Source organism: Leptidea sinapis, chromosome 5 (genome assembly GCF_905404315.1).
Source record: "Leptidea sinapis chromosome 5, ilLepSina1.1, whole genome shotgun sequence".
In the NCBI taxonomy this organism is placed as follows: domain Eukaryota; kingdom Metazoa; phylum Arthropoda; class Insecta; order Lepidoptera; family Pieridae; genus Leptidea; species Leptidea sinapis.
Window position 1 is genome coordinate 10088267 of NC_066269.1, and position 22207 is coordinate 10110473.

A 22207-nucleotide genomic window follows, 5' to 3' on the forward strand; every position below is an offset into this window, starting at 1 on the left:
AGAGGGATATTACAAGAATATAAGAGCTGGTATCGTAACCATACCGGTAAAGCCTCGCAGCAGCGCCTCTCGAGCTCGTCATCATCACACTTGCCCTCCTCCCTCCACAGGTGAAGGTAGGTGTTCATCTGAGTGATCACCCTAGGGTCAGGTAGACCGTCGCATCTTATATACTGCTGCCACTGTAATTACAGTAAACTCTTTTTTTATAAATTGATAACAGACAGACAGACTTATAGAAAAATTGACAAGCGTGTAATCCGAGTCGCAATACAGTGATAGAACATTTTTTTAACTTCATATTATAGTGACCGGATAGACGCACACACACATACACACGACTTACATGGCCGCTAAGCAATCTTGGGGAGACAAAAGTATTGAGTGCCACGACGTACGCAGCTGAGTCTGGTCGCTGTCCGAGTTAAACTACCTGCGCTGTACCGCCCACATCGTCAATCCGTAATTTTACTTTTTGTATGCCTACCGACCCTAACCAGACGTAGGTATAAATATCAAAAAGACGATGAGAGTTGCTGTTTTTTAATTAAATTTGGGACGCACTTATTTTTTATTATTATAACACTATAAATAAGGGATTGCTTGTAACTATTTATAGTAGGCATCATTACAAAATAGCTTTAAGGGTACACTTTTATAATGAAGTCCCAGCTACTGTTCAAGCATTATCTGTAAATAAATTTAAAAATGTGTTATAAAAAAAAATGGCTCTGTCGTAAATCCTACTACTCCACAGCTGAATATCTAAGTGATCGGACAGCCTGGGACTAGATTATGATTATTTTATAGCAATAAAAATGATAATACAATATTGTATATTTGATTAAAAACAGCGCAAAAAAATGCTGGGAGAATTTCTTGTGCCGCTTCTTCACTCTCAGAGCGCCATTTGTTTCCGAAGCGGTAGTAGTGTCTAGTATATTAGAAATGACATCAAAAAGAATTCTAAAGGGATAAATTTTGAAAAAATAAATGCCTTAAATCTTGCATACCCTTTTCGAGGTAAATATCAAACAACAATCATAGAATTGCAGTGGCCGTTTGTTATTCAAAATCTGCAGTCGTATGTTCGTGTATCGTACTATCAATAGATATACTGACACATCCTCTGTCGACGACCATAAAAGATTTTGGTCGTCAAAGCTTAGATAATTCATAAGTCTAGACGGACTCTGACAGCAGTGAATACATCAAAAAAAAATAGCGGCGAGCTGCTAACCTCTATTTTCAGTGTGACTTATAAATCGCCAGTGTAAGACGTAGCTTGTCATGCACACAAATTGAGAGTTTCAATACTTAGTTACAATTCAAAATCAAAATTATAATACGAGAATCTCAACGTTTCTTTTACGATAACGGCAGTGACAGCTCATGTACGTGATCAAATTCGTCAAACGTCAAAAAGACAGCATTTTATAATAATAATATATTTTATTTAACACATGAATTTACATTACATTGCTACAAAAATAAGAATAAAAAAGAAAAATTGTAACTAAAACTAACCTAGAACATATTTTACAAAGAAAAAATAAATAACTTTTCCAAGATATTATATAGCAGCTGTGTGTCGAAAGGGATGCTACTCAGCTTACCTGTGACAATTGGTCACAGCACTGATTTTCTCTAGCTCCCGTTTGACGCATGACGTCGCGGTGCTGAGTAATAAGTTATGAGGCAATTATTAATATTTATCCCAACATAATATTATAAAGTAAAATAAAAAAAAGTCCAATCTAGTACTGTTAAAGCCTATTATTTTTGAGCAACCAGAGCCTTCATTTCTACGCGAAAGTTTGTAATTGTACTGAGGTCACGCAATGGTGGAGGCAGATTGTTCCAACATTTGGTCGCGCTATATCGAAAGCTACCTCTGAAGGCAGCCGTGTGATGTTTAGGCACGTCTAGCATCCAGTGTGATGCCCTGGTATGTACAATAGGCCCTGTTTTTATCCCCTAGCCAAGACAGTTTTTCATATAGGTAAGGAGGTATTTAAACGTGTTTAGGCTATAACTGTGTTAATTTTGTGTTGGTGAAATGCGAAAACTACATCTATAACTTCGTAGACAGGTATAAACTTACTTCAGTGTTCTACTCGCGTTTCACTTCAATAGTGAAAAAAGCCCTTAAAAGAAAATTGTTTTCAATAGTCTACAATAATAATGAACTGTTGAATGAACTAATTATTCTACATACGAACCTCGGCATTAATTTGTTTCTTCCTCATGAAGTCAATCTTTTCTTGTTCGAACTCTAAAAGCAAACATAGTGTTAAAAATATTTATTCTAACCTTTACTAATTATTATTTTTACTAATTAACACGACTATTACAAAGCACACCTTATAACCTTAACATGATCGCAATAATATTCAATAATAATAATAGCCTCAGAGAGACCTAAACCAAACACAGTGTTGCCAATATAGTACAATTTCTAACATCCTTAAGTTTATGTAAAATAGAAACTTCGACGATACTCCCACTTCCGATAATAATAATAATAATAATAATCATTTATTTCAGGCATAACCCATAGAAAATACAAATTAAAATCAAAATTACAATTAAATTACAACTAAATCGAATTAACTAACCATGCAAAAAAATTAAATTAAATAAATTACAAATTACTTACTTATATTAAATATCTTATTTTCTATTTTTATTAAGATGGATGTCCATCCATCTTTTGAAAATATCGTTATTATATACATTGTTAGAGACAGTCATCAGAATTCCGTTGGTGGAGCGTCTCATTCGATCCCAAAAAGAAGCAATTCGTGTGCGAATTATTGCGAAGAAGTCGGGCACTCTCGCTCTCGCAAACATACTTGCAGCACTGCAATACCTTGGAAGTTTCATAAGAGCTCGATAGGAATCATTATATTGCACTCTTAGTGAACTTAAGGTCTTGTTTGAATAATTACACCACAGTTGGCAGGTGTACATACACAGGCAATAAGTTTTAAATAGTGTTGTTTTCACCTCATTGCTGCACTTGCAAACCTTCGTGCTATCATGTTGCTACGTACCGAGAGCGCCCTTCGCTCCCTCTCAATATCGCAGTCATCTTTCAGATCTTCCGTTAAGATATGACCTAAATATTTGAATTGATTTACAATTTTTACACTATTCTCATTCAGATATACCCCAGGAATATTTTCTGGACCCTTTCCAGATTTAAATACCATAAACACGGTTTTATTAACATTATACTTCAATCCATGACTGTTAGCATAATTTTCGCATATTGATATTAATTTACGTAACCCTTTGATCGACGGACTCAGCAGGACCATATCATCAGCGTAACTTAAATTATTGATGCATATATTTCCCACATGACAGCCTATTCTGGCCCTCCTGAGTTCGACGATCAAATCGTTGATGTAAAGATTGAACAGATCAGGAGAAGTCAACCCTCCTTGTCTCACACCGCAATCTAGTCTGTAGCCACTAGATAGGGTGTCACCCCATTTAACGCAGTTTATTTGGTTTCCGTACCAAAATTTTAATAAATTTATGATCTCAGTAGGAGCTTTCGTAGCAGAAAGCTTTTTCCAAAGAATGTCATAATTGACCAGGTCAAAGGCTTTACTTAGGTCAAGAAAACATGCATATACCGAGGTTCTACGTTCTGTATAATAGCTCACACAACTCTTTAGTGTAACGATAGCTGAATCCGTTGACAAACCTGGTCGGAAACCAAATTGTGCGTCATCAATATTGATAAATCTTTGCAATACCGGGTGAATTAGACGCTTCAGAACTTTACTAATAATTGTGCCAAGCGAGATGGGCCTGTAATTTGCAGAATCATTTAAATTGCCTGTTTTATTTTTAACGATAGGAACTACTAATGTTTTAGTTAAAGAAACCGGTAAAAATTCATATTTTATGCATAGATTAAAAAATGTACATAAATGATGGTATACTTTATCTGTACCCCACACTATGTGTTCGACACTAAGACCATCATGTCCAGGTGACTTACCGCGTTTAATAGATTTAACTGTATTTCTAATATCTTCAGGCGTAAACTGTATAAAACAACCGGAAGAATCTAACTCTGACCTTGGTACTTTTTTGGTGTCAACCACACAATTTGTGGTCAGGGGTTTGGCTCTAAATTTAGTTTTAAATATGTTGGCAATATGTGAAATTTCTTTAGACCCATCTATGGATACCGGCCTACATTCCTTACCCTGTAGTCTTTTGGTTGCATTCCAAAATTTTATAAAATTGTTTTCTTTCTGATGTGTTGCTAAAATATTCATTTTAATGGATTCTTCGTTTTGCTGGCTCCATTTAAGTTTATTTTTGAATTCCCTTCTACTTATTTTCATTTTCTCGTAAAGCTCCCCATTACTAGGTTTTCCCGCACTAACCCAGGTTTTAAAATATAATCTTGCTAACTGATGACTGTCTCTGACATAGTAATTCCACCCCGTCACATGTTTTTTTTTAGTATGAAGGTGCGTCGGACGCGAACTTATTAATGCTGCCTTCTGCAATACATCAACGATAAAATTGTAGTACAGTTCTATACTCGAGAAGTATTCTTTATAATGCGAACAAGTTTTATGACTATTACAATTACAGTGAAATACACCTGGGAAATTGTCAGTGTTCATAGCAATACTTTTGATATTTATTTATTTGCTCATTACTACGTGACCCCCATTTTACCTTCACTAAACCATCATCACTGCCAGTTACCACCGCAGGTACAACATTTCCAGGGATGCAACATGTAATACATATGGGATAATGATCTGACCACGTCACATCGTATAAAATCTTTACGTCAGTTACAGTTTGTGACGCTGCACAAGTAGTGAGACAGTGATCCAGCCAGCTCTGAGAGCCGCTGGACTCGCTCATAAATGTAAAATGATTTGACTCAAGCCCTAAATAATTAATATCAATGCATTCCAATTCCATATCTTTACAAAATTTTATCATTTCTCTGCCGAAATTAGCCGAAGGGTGGGAATTAAAGTCTCCCAGCACATAAGCACACTCTACATTCGACTCTTCAATTATTGCACTAATCTCACCAAGACAATCTATGAACTCCGACATGTTGTCCGTGTGGTCGACGGGCATATAGACATTAATTACTAAAAATAATCTTGATCCCATATGTATCTTTACAGCCGCGATTCGATTACTACTACATTCAATCGGAGTTACTGCGTGGAATTTATTATTATTCCATAATATTGCAAGACCGCCGTAAGGCCGACCTTTTAACATTCCTACGGATGTATCAACTGACGATTTGGCAATACTACTAAAATTTTTACTTATCTCATTGACGAAATTAAGATCATGTGGAAGGACCCATGTCTCTTGAAGAACTACAATATCAGCTCTAATAGTTAAGTTCTTAACACATTGAATCGATCTTTTGATCGATTTACAGTTATACGATATAATAGAAAATTGAGTTGACTTATGGTCCATTATATTTCTTATTACTATTTAGTTTTTCTACCTTACCTTTCGGTATAAAGTCTCGATAAATTCTAAATTTGATCCCCTCTGGCCAAAAGTCCGGTTTCAGGAAGCGATCTAACTTGTTTTTACTTACAATAATTTTATAAGATGTGAATTGCGTTTCATTTTTTTGCGTTAATAATTCCACTTTCACACACTCCTCACCCATGTCTTTAATATACTCCCGGATGTCATCTGCCGAGGTCGATTTATTTACTCGAGAAACATACACTGCCGATGTTAAATCCGCCACTCTTAACTTGGTAGAAATCTGAGCTGTACCACTTGAGTTAACGAGCTTCTTTCTTTTTCTATGTTCCACTAGAACAAAGTTGTCATTTTCGGGCTTGGAAATATAACTTGGCTTTTTAAAATTCGTATTCACCGTTATATCTCTATACGATGGTGTATTAGTAGGGGTATCCAATGCCTTCATGGCGGTCACACTTGGATCGGAGTACGAATCCCTCAGAGTACTCTCAACACATATAGTGCCATTGGTTTTATTATCCGGCGCACATGGAGAAAACAAATGAACACTAGAAGCCTTAACAGATTTCTTAGAAACAGATTCTTGCGAGGTATTCTGTTGTTGTTTTTGATTTTTAGGGTCGCTATCATTGCGTTGAGATCGTTCACAGCTACTTTGTTCGGTTTGCAAGTTAAATTGCAACATACGTTTTACTTGTTCAATTTCTTGTTTCAAGTATTCAAAATCAGAATTCGATGTAAACTTGTCACTATTCAAAGATGTCGCCTTAATATTGGCTACCTCACTCTTTAATATTGACATTTCTTTTAAAAATGTAGTCACATCTATGTGATCAAAAGTAATTGGTGGTAGCTTGTTAAGATTTTTTGCCACAAATGTAGGCAAGCAATCCAGATCGTATTCTTTTATTAGTTTTATTATATCCTGTAGGCCCTTTTGTTCCGAGCCATCTCTCCTCCGCATGAATTTTTTTGTCGGTGCTAATAATTTGTATGCTATCAATCGCGCAGACTCGATTTCATCGCAACTGTATGCACTTAAACATATTTGTATGATACCCGTTTCTGGTAAAGTATCTATTTTATTACTCACAAAAGCCAATAGTTCATTAACCACTAATTTGCATTCCTTACATTGCACAGTATCACAAACAACAGTGTTATCACTTCCGCGACTCGCGGTATTGCGGGTAGGTGAACGAAACATAGGTATCGCGTTCGCAAAACAACCGTGCGCTGCGGGCAGCTGCGAGCGGGGTACTAATGGTTGGGTTGGAATCCCACTTCTGACAAATTTCGTTTTAGCTTTGTACAATATTAATCATAATTTTTTTTTTAAACAGATTTGAAGGGTGATTTCATATTTTAATATTTGAATATCGTCATTATTATATCATTTTTTAATGAAGAGAATAATAAACAATATTTTATTTCACGAAATGTGTAGGAATCGTCTATAGTAATTGGTACTTCATACATTTTTAAATCGACTTTAAAATAAGGAGGAGCTGTTATCAAATGATTTTTTTGTATGTTTGTAACCTCATATCACAACTCATATCCCAGCCCTTGAAGGTAGGGTTCACTTTTTTTTTCATGTGCTAAACTTAGTTATTCCCATAGGTACTTACTAACTCCCATAGGTACAATAGATACTAAAGTAGCACACAATTATACACCAAAGTTGATCACGTTGTTAAAAGAAAACTCAGATTTGATGATGGATCTATGAGGAATTGCGGGAATTCCGCAAATATAAGATGCAGAAAGAATATTTATACGTATAGTACGTATCAGTACGTACAGAAAGCATCATTTTGGTGAAGTAGAACTTATCACGAAGACCACAAAATGGCGACCGAAATTTTTGAAAGTAAGTATTTCTCGTTGGTGGTAATTATCAATCACTGTCAGAGTTATGATAATAATTATAAGAAATTAGTTTACTATTATAATAAATGACTGATTCATTCACACATTCCCCACAATTCAATTTCATTCGTAAAGGAAATCACAATAGACATAATATGTAACAACAGACAAATTATTTGCGGTTGTTCTCATCTGGCCAATGGAGAGTATTTGCACAGACATAGTCAAGAAGACAGGATTATCCATCAGACACTCTTGGATACGGTTTTGCAGTCCAATGATATAAGTTTTCTCCGGGGCCAGTTCTGGACAACAGCCGTGCCAAGCTCTACTGGAACCGATCTATCATTACGGACAGAACTATCATTGCAAATAAGCCTGATATTGTGTTGGTAGATAGGTTACGTTGTGCTTTTATTGTTGATATCAATCACCGTTCCGTTTCATAATATTCTCGTGAAAGCAGACATGGACAAATTGTTGAAGTACATGAGGTTGCTTTTGGAGAAATTTCGCGAAAACCTCATACATACAAAATAATAAACATAAGAAATGTCTTCATCATCAGCCAGTAAAAGTCCACTGCTGGACAAAGGCCTCCCCCAGAGATTTCTATGACGATCGGTCTTGCGCTGCCCTCATCCAACGTATTTCGGCGATCTTGCTCTGCGTCTTCCGGTAAGTGGTCGCTATTGTAGAACTTTATTGCCCAAACGGCTATCTGTCCGTCGATCTATGTGCCCTGCCCACTGCCACTTCAGTTTCGCAATCATTTGGAGTATGTCAGCAACATTGGATCTCCTCATTTCTGATTCGATTTCGCAGGGAAACTCCGAGCATCGCCCTTTCCATTGCCCTCTGAGCGACCATGAGCTTTATCATAAGGCCCATAGCAAGCGACCACGTCTGCGTACCGTAAGTCATCACTGGCAACACACACTGGTTGAAAACCTTAAAAAAATCAAATATAAAAAAAAATCTTACTGTGAAACAAATTACATGTCTTCGCGAGTAAGTCCCTTCTGATGTCCTGTTCTGCGTGGTCCTTCGCCATCAATTCTGCTCTCTCTCGCGCCAGGGCTGCACGTTTTTCCTTAGCGCCAGCTAATATTGCCTGCCTGGAAAATTATTCGGGGTATTATCATTGACATACCATAAACAACTCCCAATCGCCTATTATAGTCGTCAAAAATGTCCGAGCGGTTGTATATTCGTATTCATTAACTTTGAATACGCTCATTAGAAGCTCGGACGCGAACACTCGGCAAGAACATTCTGTTGTAGCAATTGAAATGGAATTATTTAGCAAAATGACTTAAAACGTCAAGTTAGTTACATAATTTTGTTAATGTAAAGGGGCACTTACTTGAAATACGCCACTCCATCTTTTTTAACTTTGTATGCTGTTATGTGGACAGTTTTTCACAGAATACTTTGACATTGCGTGGCGTTGTATTCAAAGCGCGGTCGAAGCACAACTGAATGAAGACTCTAGAATAAACGCGTAGGCAGTTTTGTTTTAGACAATTTTTGAGCGTGACTGTGAGTCTAGTTGATTATTGTATTTCAATGGGTATTATTGAATTCACACCACCAGTGAACGGCTCCTTGGCACAGTATACCGGTTAGTTGGATACCAGCAAGCAATGTAAATACTTCAACATATATGTATGAATCTTAGCTATAAAATCGATAAATCAGATCGATGAAAAAAATTCGCTATAAAAAGTAGAGAATAATTACTAATAATCGTTTTGCAGTTCTAATCCAATAAACATTTTATAGTACGAACTCACCAGAAAAAAGTTAAATACCCTCCGCATCACGTTGACGCCTGGCATTCCACACCCGCGTGTTTTGCAAGAAATTTCTTGCCTCGCACAGCCACATTATGGAATCAATTACCAGCTGCTGTTTTCCTGAGCCGATACCACTTAGGGACCTTCAAAAAAAGAGCATACTCCTTAAAGGCCGGCAACGCATCTCTTGACATCTGTTGTTGCGGATGTCCATGGGCGGTTGCAACACTCCTCTCATCCCGTGAGCCTCTTGCCCGTTTGTCCCCTCTTATATAAAAATAAATATGTAAAATATTCATGGGATTTCTATTTTCCCTATAGTCCCTATTTTCTGGTCAAGATCTGTTCAGTCGGAGGTTTATTACGTATTTCATCAAAATCACACTCATATTATAAAGGCGAAAGTTTACATGTTTATTGGTTTTTGTCTAGCACAATATATATGCCTTATAATGTTCTTTTAAGAGCTAGAACTAAAGAGACGATAAAGCTACATTTACGAGAGACAACATCAGAAACTACTTCTACTAACTTCTCCGCCTCCTTCTCCGCTTTCCATTCTTCTATTCTCTGCGCCATCCATTCTTCTCGTTGTTTCTTATTCATGTCTTTCCAATTTTTGGGCTGTTATTAATGTATTATTGTAGTATTTTACTCGGGTATCGGATTTATAACGCCTGATAAAAAAATATAGCAAAAATCTCTTCCGCTATAATATTTAACCAATAAACAGTATAGAGACAACCCAATTTAAGGGTTGCTTCCGAATTCTAGTTTAGAAACAAGAGTAACGCCAAGAAATATTGTAGATTCTACCGGTTTTACCATCTCTCCGTCTTACAAAACATTCGTATCGACATTTTGGAATTTGGCGCGGTAAATATGATATATTTAGTTTTATGACTATTTAATAATAGGTTATGGCTCTTAAAACCAGTACACGATGTCAGATCGTATTGATATTGGCAGCATTGCCCAGCATAGCGAAACGCTCTAAGAAAAAAGCAACTGTTCGCTTTCAAACTAAGCCGGATTATACTTCGTCGCCAATCGCCGTGCTGTATTTACTGCAATTTCAAACATATGTCAAATCACTGCACCGTTCATACTAAACTAAATTTATTGTTTTAATAAGCAGGCCTGTCTCTAATTACGTAGTATTTACATCCTCTTTGGCATTGCCCTGTAGCAAATATATCATTGTAATTATACCCGCACCTTACCAACCTTAACACAATTAGTGTAACTTTTATTACCGTACCGCTCAGAGAAACACTGAACAAATAATTATAACTAAAAATTCAATCAATTTTAAATTTAAAATACACTTTGCAAGTAAATTGTTAAAAAGTTAAAATAACTTTGAAATAATAAACTTTGAATTGGTCTACACTCCGTCGGTAGAGGAAAAGAAATGCATATATTATTGAGTAAGACAAGAGGGCTCGAAGAGGGGCAATGGTAGTTATTTTTAGGTTGTCACGCAACGTTATCTATATTGAATAGTTTTTTTCACGACATCTACCGTGAAAGAAAAAGCAGGACACGTGCGAGTTGGGCTCCCTACGAAGGGCTCAATTTGAAATGTTTCTATTAAAAATAGGATTTTAATCGCTTGATTTTATATGTTGATTAAAAAGATGAGCAATGAGTTTCTTGCCACTTCATCTCAATAAAGCTCAACCTTTTGCGAAGTGTCGGAAAATTAAAAAGAAACCCAAAGAAAACTTGACATTCATAATAGTGTAATTTCCTTGACCTACGTGAATAAAGTGATTTTGATTTGATTTTATTGAACGTCACAAACACACTTTTAAAAAAATTTGCCTTAGATCTGTGAATAATGGGCACTAGAACATAAGCGAGCTTCTTTTTTTTTAAATAAAATTTCAAATAACATCTGAGAGAGCTGTATGAAAAATTACCTATTTCAAGTGTAATGCAATATACCTGCGAAATAAAATATTTTTGATTTGATTTTGATTTGATTTGAGGCCTTTGTCTAGCAGCGCACGTCTTCCGGCTGATGAGAGAGAGAGAGAGTGAGAGACTGAAAAGTCTTTGACAGCTTTTTAAAAGAGATTTCAAAGGCTGTCACATACGCCCGATTTCTACTACCCGGTTACATTATCTATGATCGACGACATTGTCGCTTTATTACGGTGTGCAAAACAAGCATCACTAAGATATTATTATTAATAAATAAACCACAATTTACATATCAGAATTATATAATGATCTAAAGGTGTTGTGTTGTGATGCTGATAATTTTTATTATAATGATGAAAAATCAATGAAAGAATTTGGGTTGTGTAAAAAGGTATTTATCTGGCAGTAATATTATGGCGACACAGAACAACAGAAACTATGGAACTATTAACAACAAAAGTCAAAACGTAACAATGAAAACTTCAAAAACCGAGATAGCACTAAACTATCACTAACCTAACCTAACGGTAATGAAACTGCAAACTGTACTGACGCAACAGGACGAGCGCGAGGGGGTGAAAGGGAAAAAACAATCATAAATAGTAATGTCTAAAATGTTAAGGTGACATTGATATTCTATTTACTGCTTTTGGTATTTAAATGCTAGAGCTACGCTAAGTTCTGCTTCTGGTATTCATTTTTCAATCTCAAGTCTATTTCTCTTTTAAGTTCTTCTCTTTTATGTTTTAATGTCTACCATTGAAGTTGGTATTGGCACTAAGAACTTTAGAGCTTCCTTTGTCAGCTCTGGATATTCTTTTCATTTCATCTTAAACAAGTCGATACTTACGTGTACATAATATCATTATTTTAGTCTTTTAAAATTAAATTATAAATTGTTTATCTGGCTGACAATGGGGTGGCCAGAATTTTTCGAACTATAATGGAGAAGAGATAAATAATATTGAAAAATACCGGCTTAAAAGATGATTGATTAACTACTCGACTTAAAAAACGACTACAACCCTAATCTACCTTTAATTTCCCTAGTTTCATCAAATCCGTCCCCGAAGCTGTCGATAGATCTTCCTAGATGGGTGAATTGATATTTACATTCATAGCACTATTCAGCAATTAGGATTAAGAGATCCAACTCGCCTTTTGATGTTATCCTGTAGAACAGCGCTTCATCAAAATAACGCAAATGTACATAACATTTTAATTATTAAATATTACATTATTACATTAAAATTAAAAATAATGGCTTATAGATAAATCCTTCTATAGTTTAAAGGAATTATTTAGCCAAATATAATAGTATTTAAGTTATTATTTGAGACGTACCTACAAATGTTTATTTTATATTATATTTTTAAAACATAATGTGTATTAATCATGTATAAATATAAAAATTCTAATATTGACAATGAAATATTTATATGCCGACATATTGGCAAATTGTGCTGTGCATCTACCAATTATTAAGACATATGATACCACGATTCATACAAATTAATTTCATTTTATTTCATTTCAAGATATTTATTTTGCAAGTTTCCATTGTCAATAGAACAACAGGTAAATTGGTTAGTCAGGTTATCCTAACCGAGACGTTATTTTACTAAGTATAGAGTTTCATATTCAAAATAGTTTTAACTGTTGTACTTAAAAAATACACAATAGTCTTAACGGCCATATCTTCGAGATAAGACAAAGATTTGATATCATTCAAATCATTTATATAAATAGTTTTGAGGTTATTTTTGTTTTACTATGATGTCATATCAGTATAACATATTTTTTTCTTGAAGAATGACTTTTGTTTGCCACAACTTCTCTTGTCCCTTTCTTTTGCTATCTCTACATATTTAAATATATTTTTTTTTTTGTATTAAACCGATAAACCCAGTACAATAAATAAATTAATAAAACATACTTTCTCAAAAGCCGGAATCTCTTCTTTTTCCTTTTTTCCTGTCTTGCCTTTCTTCTTCTTCTTCACTTCCTCTTCTTCTTCAACTTTTTGCTCTTCTGCAAATTATACATAAATAATATATATATGAGTATTCTTTTGGAAATAAGTGACAGAACCAGATGCCTGTGACGACGAGTTAAATATTTTTTTTTACAAAATATGGTTTTCATGGCTTAATACATAATTTATGAGCCGCATGAGCTATTTATAAATAACTGGCACACTACTAATGCCAGCACTGGTGATGTAAAACTGCCATCCGACTCGAAGGACCATATTTTCATTTAAAACCTTTACCTCCTTTGTAGAATATTCGATTTTTTTATGGAATATGAACGAACATTTATGACAAGCAATCGTAGTTTAAATCTCTGGTGATTCCAGCCAATTTCAAATATATAGTATAGTATATAATATGTAGTACATATATAATGATCTACATATATATATATATATATATATATATATATATATATAACACATACAACCAAAATATATCTATTTTATAAAAATCTCATGTTACAATGTTAGTTGCCATACTCCTCCGAAAAGGCAGCAACTCAACTCGCGTTTCTAATACATGTTTTATTATTTCTTAGAAATTTCCTTTTGCCCATTAAGTATTTGTATTTCTATTTGTGTTCTTTAAAAAAAGTACAGACATGTACAGCTTACCAGATGTCAAGTTCACCCTCCCGAGGAATCGCAGAAATTTTGTTGAAAGTCGTATTCTCCTGGCCTCAGCTACAAGCCCCCGAAAATACGACGGACAGAAGGACCTTTGGAAGTTTGGACCTTTGCACTTTTGGAAGAACCCTCCAGGAGTAAATCTTTTTCAGGATCACAGTCATATGTGTTTTGTCTATAATAAGCTGAAGCACTTACCACCATATGGAAGAGACTCTTCTGACCATTGGAATTGATCGCTGCCGGTTTTTTCCACCGAAGTTGCTATTATGTCCTGTACATTAATTTTAAAATTTAACAATTTGTTATTTTATTAAAGTGATAAACCTCACTTCTGACATGAATTACTTTTTTTGTCCCAAATTAAGCATATATATAGACCTGTGTCATAACATAGTTCGCAAGACAACGATATATTTAATTCAATATAATTACTTAAACATACATAAATACATTTAAACATCCATGACTCGGAAACAAACATCCATATTCATCATATAAATGCTTGCACCTACCGGGATTCAAACCCGGACCTCTAGCTTAGAAGTTAGGATCGCTAACCACTCGGCTATGCAGGTCGTCAATTAAATTTGATAACAAAATTTATGAACGATGCGGAAGTCGAACCCGCGACATCTCGCGTTCCGTGCGAGCACTCTTCCAACTTAAGTTCATAAGCGTTATTTGAATTCGCTGATAATGAAATTTAATTAAGAGCGCATAACATTTTCAACAAAAGATTTCGACAAGTGAAGGACGCAATTGCGATGCTACCAAACCCTACGCTAAGTCAGTTTATTCTGAGATGTACTAACTCGTATTAGGCTAAACTAATGCAGCCTAGGCTAAACAGATTTGTCCTAAGGCCAATAATATTTTTAATAAAAAATAAACTTTTCTTTAAATCGAGAACATAATACATAATTTTTCGTTTAAGTTAAAAGCAAAAATGAAAAACACGTAGTTTTGGGTTCAAACAAGAATCCTGGTACTGCATTGCAATGGGGACGACGTAATACCATCACCATAGGTTAACTTTTCTTTCCGCATGCAACAATTTAAAGTGCTTCTGTGTTCGTTTTATTTTGCATGATATAAACGACATTATCTTTGACTCACCGTTCCTTTTCTATGGAGTTTCCCTTTCCTTTTCTTTGACTTTGCATCTGAAAATTTCATAAAGATTATTAACTGGTTACTTACTCTATTGTAACACCAGAGGAATCTCAAGAGCGGAAAAGGAGGACAAACGAGCGTACGGGTCACCTGGTGGTAAGTGATCGGTCGATCACAGGAGCGTTGCGGGCCTTTAAGGAGGTGTACGCGCTTGTTTTGAAGGTCGTCTTGTCCCGGAAATACCGCACAAGGAAGCTCATTCCTCAGCCTTGTAGTACGTGGAAGAAAGTTCCCTCAAACTCGCTCTGTGGAATACCACACATCCAGAAGGATATCCTAATTTGTGGCGTGTACTATCAACACACAATGAAACGACGTTTCTACGCAACGCCAAGTAATCCAGCGCTTCACAGAGTACTGGGTCCCCGACATATCGAGCTGCTCTGTGTTGCACGCGGTCAAATGGATAGAGATGATACAGGGGGTGTGCCAGACTAGAGATTACAGCAATACTCCACATGTAGCCGCGCTTTGGTAGAGCTCTAGAATGTGGGCCGGCTTGAGGTATTGCCGTGCTCTATTTATGACGCCCAGCTTCTTCGAAGCCAATTTAGCTTTGCGTTCCATATACTGCGGAATTGGTAATCGCTCGAGACTTCGAGACCCAGAGTATTCCAATACCAGGCGAGGCTTTAAGGGTGGTATTGTCGAAGAGCAGAGATCGACAAATGGGGTTATGTTGACTACATGCACTCAAATATTTACTGTAATTCATATTATAACATAAAACCAAACCCGAATAGTTTTTTCTATCTGTCTACTTTCTAGACTATTACTAAGAAACAAATGTCTGTCCTTCAGCTGAAAATGACAGGCTCTATAACATCAAATATAAACCAACATGGCGAATTCCAACATGGCCGACACGTAAAGACGAATTTCAAAATGACCGAAATGTAAAGACGAATTTCAAAATGGCCGACATGTAAAGACGAATTTCAAAATGGCCGACATGTAAAAATGAATTTCAAAATGGCCGACATGTAAAGACAAATTCCAAAATATCTCTTTTTTTTCCTTCCTTTTCTAACTATTTTTTTGTTCTGGCTAAATCGGTAACTCCAGTTATAATTGACAGAGCTCATGCCATAAGGTGTATTATTGAGAGTTAAAGAATCCATTGCCAACCAATGTAGGTATACTCCTTATATAATTTATACGTCTAGATAGAGCCTCTTGCAACTTGCGTCTTCTTAGGCAACGCATGAAAACAGTCCAGGCTTATTACTTTAGTGTGCATGACAGCTACGTCTTACACTCGCGATTTGTGAGTCACTATGTTTTAAGTATGCGTTCGTTGCTGAAAATAGAGGCTAACAGTACGCCGCTATTTTTTCAACGTGTTCACAGCTGTCACTGTCTGTCTACATACAAATTATCCAAGGTATACCTAATCATTAAAGTAACGATGTGGAACTAATTCACAAAAAAAAATTATCACTTGAAGGCTAAATTATTTTGCTTTTGTTCAAAAAGTCAGCACATTAATTCTTATAATAATTAAAGGCCAGAGTAATATCGTATGTGTACCTTTATTTCTTAATTATCCCTTAAGTTATGAACTATGAAGTGAAAGTAATGAAAATAATACATATTATCGGTCCTTGATACGTATGCCATTTTTCAAGTAAATCAGAAGACTTGTAATGGGTGAAAATCCCGTTCAAAAATCCTGTTATACACTGTTTCTGTTATAATCAAACTATGAAGCTTCTTTTTGACTAGCGATAGAGCTTCAAAGTTTAACTGTAAAATATTGATACTAACGATACTACTATAAAATAAATAGTAGTTAAAAAAAACTAAAAAACACGCTTTTAGTAGAAAAGCGAACTAAGAAATAGAAAATTTATTTTGAAATTTAATATTAACATCAATTCATGCCGTATATAGATGAAAATTGAATTAATTATCAAAAATCTTATTTTGCAATTTGAAAAATTGAATAATTTTATCAAATAATTTAATGTCATCGGTCCTGGAAAAATCTCCGAAGTTTGAACGAAATCTGGCCGTTTAAAGTGGGTCAAAATCGCGCCCAAATGAGTCGGTTACAAACAAACAAACATACAGGTAAAGCTAATAAAAATCGTATAACTTATAAAAGAAAACAATAATACCTACCAATATCCCCACTGAATGCACAATTAAGATGCAAATATGAAAAACGTATACAACAGTGTTGAATAAAAACTGTGTATATGCAAATTTTGTACTGATCAAATACAAATTTCCATACAATCGCTATGGGAACAAGAATTGTATTGATGAACTTCAAATTTCCATATTGTCGCTATGGGAACAGGAAATGTATTGATCAAATACAAAATTCTATACTGTCGCTGTGAAAGCAAGAATTGTATCGATCAATTAAACATTTCTATACTGTCGCTGTGGAAACAATAATTGTATTCATATTGCATGAAGATTTGCGTGATATTGTGAGTCATCTAGACCATATCGGGAATGAGAAGAAGAACCAAAGTCACCGACATAGGCCAGAAGATTGCGAAACTGAAGAGGCAGTGGGTAGGGCACATAGGCTCGATGGACAGATTTCCATTAGGACAGCAAAGTCCCTGAATGCGACCACGTGTACGTAGTGGTGGTAGGCCCCACCAGATGGACTGATCAAGATCGCCGGAATAGGTTGGATATGGGCAGCGCAGGGCCTATCATCGTGGTGTTTTCCGGCTGATATGATGAAGTGAGTTTTGCAGCCATACGGCAACAAATTTGGCTAAAGGTACTGGATAGACGTGTGAAAAGGCGGAGGTGACAGAAGCTGTTTGTCATTCCGCGAACCAGAAACAATCTTCTGAAAAAAAATATGCTTTAATATATATTTGTATTATTTTGTAACTAAGAGATAAAAAATTACACGAAATCATTCTCACCCTGTTCTAAAATTACATGTAACATCACATTTCAGGATGCAGGACGTTCAGCTGATGGTGATTGATACGCCCTGCCCATTCCATTCTGGTACCGCTCAGTATTCTTGAAAATCCCAAAATCTCTGAGCGGCACTACAATTGCGCTCGTCGCCTTGAGACATAAGATGCTAAGTCTCATTTGCCCAGTAATTTCTCGGACTACGGCGCCCTTCAGACCGAAACACAATAATGCTTACACAATACTGCTTCACGGCAGAAATAGGCGCCGTTAGGGTACCCATAATCTAATCGGCATTCTGTGCAAAGGAGCCTCCCATATGGTAGCATTGTCAATTGCACCTTACATTAACGGGGTAAGGTATAATTTGCATTAATTCATGTTTATTATATTTCTGCATCCAATAGATATCCTTTACCGTTATCATTCTTAGGGCCTTTATGTGCTTCGTCTTTCTAGCCATCTACGTCACTGAACCACCTTCTGTATCCATCGATTAACGGCTAATGCCACCATCGCCATTTCAACTAAGAAGAGCCATAATAATTATAATTGGGATTCTGTTGTTTAAACTAAAGTTAACCCTAAAAAGTAAAGCTTACCTTCTATAACGACAGGAATTGGAATACTCTCAAACGAAGCGCTGGTGTATGAAGTTTCGGTGTATTGGACCTCTTCAGGTTCCGGCTCTAGTTCCGTTGTAGCCATGAGAACCTCCTGTTGCTCTACCACTGAAATTACAAAAAACATTACTCCCTGAACGAGTTCATTGTGTATTATAATCATCATCAAATCAAAATCAAATTCGTTCTCTGACCCCTTGAGAACCTCGCAATGACAGTACAATATTGTATATTTCATTAAAGAGAGCGCAAGAAAAGAATGCTGTTAGAGTTTTTTGCGCCGCTTCTTCTCTCTCAAAGCGCCATTTATTTCCGAAGCGGTACGAGTATCTAGTATATTACAAATGACATCAAAAAGAATTCTAAAAGATTCAATTTTGAGAAAATAAATGCCTTTCATGCCTTTTTTATGCCAAAACCTAACAATGAAAACTTCATAAACAAAGCAGTTATCACTACATATTGTAACGGTTATAAATCTGACGCAACAGGACGAGTGCGAGGAAGTGAGAGGGGAACGGGAGGACGTTTTACGTTCCAGCGAAGTCCAAAGATAGCGTGGCCGTTGGCGTGTCTGTGATACCTAGCATCTACTCGACATCCAATGTCAAGCAGGCTTGCGGTGATAAAATAATAATCTTAATCTCGTCCCTCGATGAGAGAAACACTTGAAGGTCACGGAGTCCCATCACGGAGTGTCACGTTTTCAAATTTCAAGAGATGCATAGAAATACATTTTCAGAGAAAAAAAAGGAACGACGATGAGCTTGACTTACTACTGTAATTTTTATTGAAGTATTTCCAGAGTGACTTATATTTATTCTTTACGGTAATCATCGAAAATAAGCCCCGCGCGATAAAATTGGGACAAGCCGCCATGTCAGTGATGTCATACCGTTTCGATTATGAGTACGTCGGCTTGCTAACGTCAGACAGACGTTTATAAAATATCAAGGTTCTGTTCTTGTTTCATTGCACGGGGGCTATACAAAGCAGTTATTGGATAAAAGCCTATATTTATAGATAAAGTATTTGGCTAAATTGGACTATATAAGTTTTCGTGTACTTAAGGCCCGACAGGACTTCTCATCAACTAACGCCTGCAAAAAAATTCGGCGCAAATTCAGCCTCACACGGTGTACTGGTCTACAATTCGTAGCGAAAGCTGTGCAGTACCAGCTTCTTCCAATTAAACACATGAAGTGAAGTGCGGTTCGAATTAACGACAGTCAAGTCATCCCCGATTGAAATTATTATATTGCGTTGCGGAGAGAAAGTGTAAACAATTTGTTATGTTTTTAAAGTGATAATCCTCACTTCTAGGATTAATTTTGTTTTCAGTTTTATTTGTGTAACTAAAGTGTGCATGTCCGTAGATGTTATTTTTGCCTCTTTTGCGGTAAACGGTAAACATTTGTTACAGGCAATATTTGTAAATGCAGGGTGCATAAACATGATGAAACCAACAATCTTAGCATTTCCCTTTCAAAAACTATCACTACATTTCCTTTACTCTAAACCACGTCATCTTCTTATTCAACAAATACAAGTTCATCTTCTTTAACCCAAAACCAACTCAGAATTTCTTTTTTAATAACTTATACTAATTTTTCTTTGAGTCCATACCACGTCAGCAAATCCTTATCGATAACTATCACTAGATCTTCTTTAACTCTATACTACTTTAGCACTAATTATTCAATAGCAACCGCTACACGTCTATTTTTAACTCCCAAACTACTACCAAAGTTAATTCTCAATAACAACTGTGAATATGTGAGAGCTAAAATTACTAGCTAAACTAATGTTAATTTAGCGTGACGTCACAAAATGGCCCAACGGAATAGCAGTGTTAGTTTTCACACCAGCAAACATGCTGAGTAGGGACCACTTTTGTTAAGTATAGGTAGTATTCTATCAGATTTTGTTTGTTTCCTTTATAAGTTATTTATATATTTATGTGTACCTACTATACGTTTCAAAATAAACATTTTTCATTTAAGACATTTCATAAATGTTTTTGAATTTATCTAAAGAAATTAGCTTAAGTTCCGATTACTTCCGCATGTATTCTGATTTCATTCTTATTGTGTCGCAGCCAATATCTACCCTGAACCTTATTGCCGACATTCTGACATTATACAAATGATTTGAGTTTTCTTTAGTGCTAATTACGTCTATATTTGTCTTTAAACAATTCGACACGTGTTCCGCCTCTACACGAGGCATCCTCAGGACGTGTTGTCTCGCCAAAATCTGGCACGACACTCGCCATGTCTGTGTTGTGTCATGTTTAAAGAAAAATATTGGCGGAATTAACACTAAAGAAAACTCAAATCATTTGTATAATTATGGATTTCCGCAAAGTAACGCCTACTTCAATAAATATTCTGACATTGCATAAATGCATCTAACGCCCCGTTGTCCCTTTTTGTCTCTCGTAAGCAAATTTTTCCTTCTACTTTGTCTTCTTCTTTTTGAATAAATTATTTAATATAATACGATAAATAATTACCCGTTTCTTGCTGATGATCATCCTGAAACATAATATTGTGTTAGAATTACGTAATTAAACAAAGATCCGTGGCCCAGTAGGCCATGAAACTGGATTGGCCACAAAATCGAAATTGATTCTGATCAAATACTTAGTCAATGCGTAGATTGGAAGCTCAAAGCTGTCCGAGTTGGGAGGGCTTTGTGGAAGTACTCTGTGTTTTCTAGAAGATACAAGACTTTACGCCAATAAGTCCACATAAATGAAATGAAATTTGTTTATTGCGTCAAATACAGTATACATTATATATCTTAAATTTATTGTAGTGTCTTCTATTCGGTTAATTTAAATTCGCTTAGAAAAAAATTATTTAAAAGTAAAAAAATCCTTAGCACTTTAATTTTTTTTGTCGATTAACCATTTAAACAGGAGTCCAATAAATCATTTCTGTGGTTTTTTATTTGTAGAGGTAGTTGGTTGAATAATAATTTTATACAAATTGCGTAGCTACTAAGTTTGTTTGTTACGCTTTTACACCGGAGCTACTGAACCGATATTGATGAATTTTGGTACAGCGATAAACTAGACCCTGGGATAGGACATGGGCTATATTTTATGCCGCGGCATTTTTGAAAAATTGAAATTCAGGTCGAATAGCTATACCAGTAGCAGGTTTAGTTTTTTTTTTTTTATGGAATAGGAGGACAAACGAGCGTACGGGTCACCTGGTGTTAAGTGATCACCGCCGCCTACACTCTCCTGCAACACCAGAGGAATCACAAGAGCGTTGCCGGCCTTTAAGGAAGGTGTACACGCTTTTCTTGAAGGTACCCATGTCGTATCGTCCCGGAAACACCGCACAAGGAAGCTCATTCCACAGCTTCGTGGTACGAGGAAGAAAGCTCCTTGAAAACCGCACTGTGGAGGACCGCCACACATCCAGATGGTTGGCAATAGCAATCTTCCTCGAAATAAGATTCATATAATATGTTGAGAACCGGAACGAAAACGGAAACCGGAACTGGAATAGGACAAGAGATAACTTCAATTCCAAACTTGCTTAATATTGTAAAAAAAATCTCTATCTACGCGAACGAAGTCGCGGGCATCAGCTAGTTTAGATACAATGTTGTTCTGAGACAGTGGCTTTAAAACAGACCAAAATAATCATAAAAGCGGGGGAGTTTTAAAAGTTGATTATCGGTAAATATTATATTATAACAAAATACACAGAGTGACA

At 35.9% G+C, this 22207-nt stretch overlaps 1 protein-coding gene across 11 annotated transcripts in view; it reads right to left on the reverse strand.

Moving 5' to 3' along the window:
• Positions 1–22207, reverse strand: part of LOC126980174 (dynein axonemal intermediate chain 7) — a 72889-nt gene that overhangs the window by 49722 nt on the left and 960 nt on the right. For 3 of the 11 annotated variants that reach the window (XM_050829766.1, XM_050829767.1, XM_050829772.1), the window contains exons 2-10: positions 20989–21010; positions 18453–18581; positions 14899–14945; positions 13978–14053; positions 13054–13148; positions 9721–9812; positions 8374–8507; positions 2223–2275; positions 45–182 (exon numbers count right to left, since the gene is read on the reverse strand). In XM_050829766.1, coding sequence (XP_050685723.1) covers positions 45–182; positions 2223–2275; positions 8374–8507; positions 9721–9812; positions 13054–13148; positions 13978–14053; positions 14899–14945; positions 18453–18581; positions 20989–21010 — 786 coding nt within the window. Of the gene's footprint in view, positions 1–44; positions 183–2222; positions 2276–8373; positions 8508–9719; positions 9813–12152; positions 12290–13053; positions 13149–13977; positions 14054–14898; positions 14946–18452; positions 18582–20988; positions 21011–22207 lie in introns of those variants that run through there. The other 8 variants (XM_050829773.1, XM_050829775.1, XM_050829776.1 and 5 more) reach the window with 8 other exon arrangements.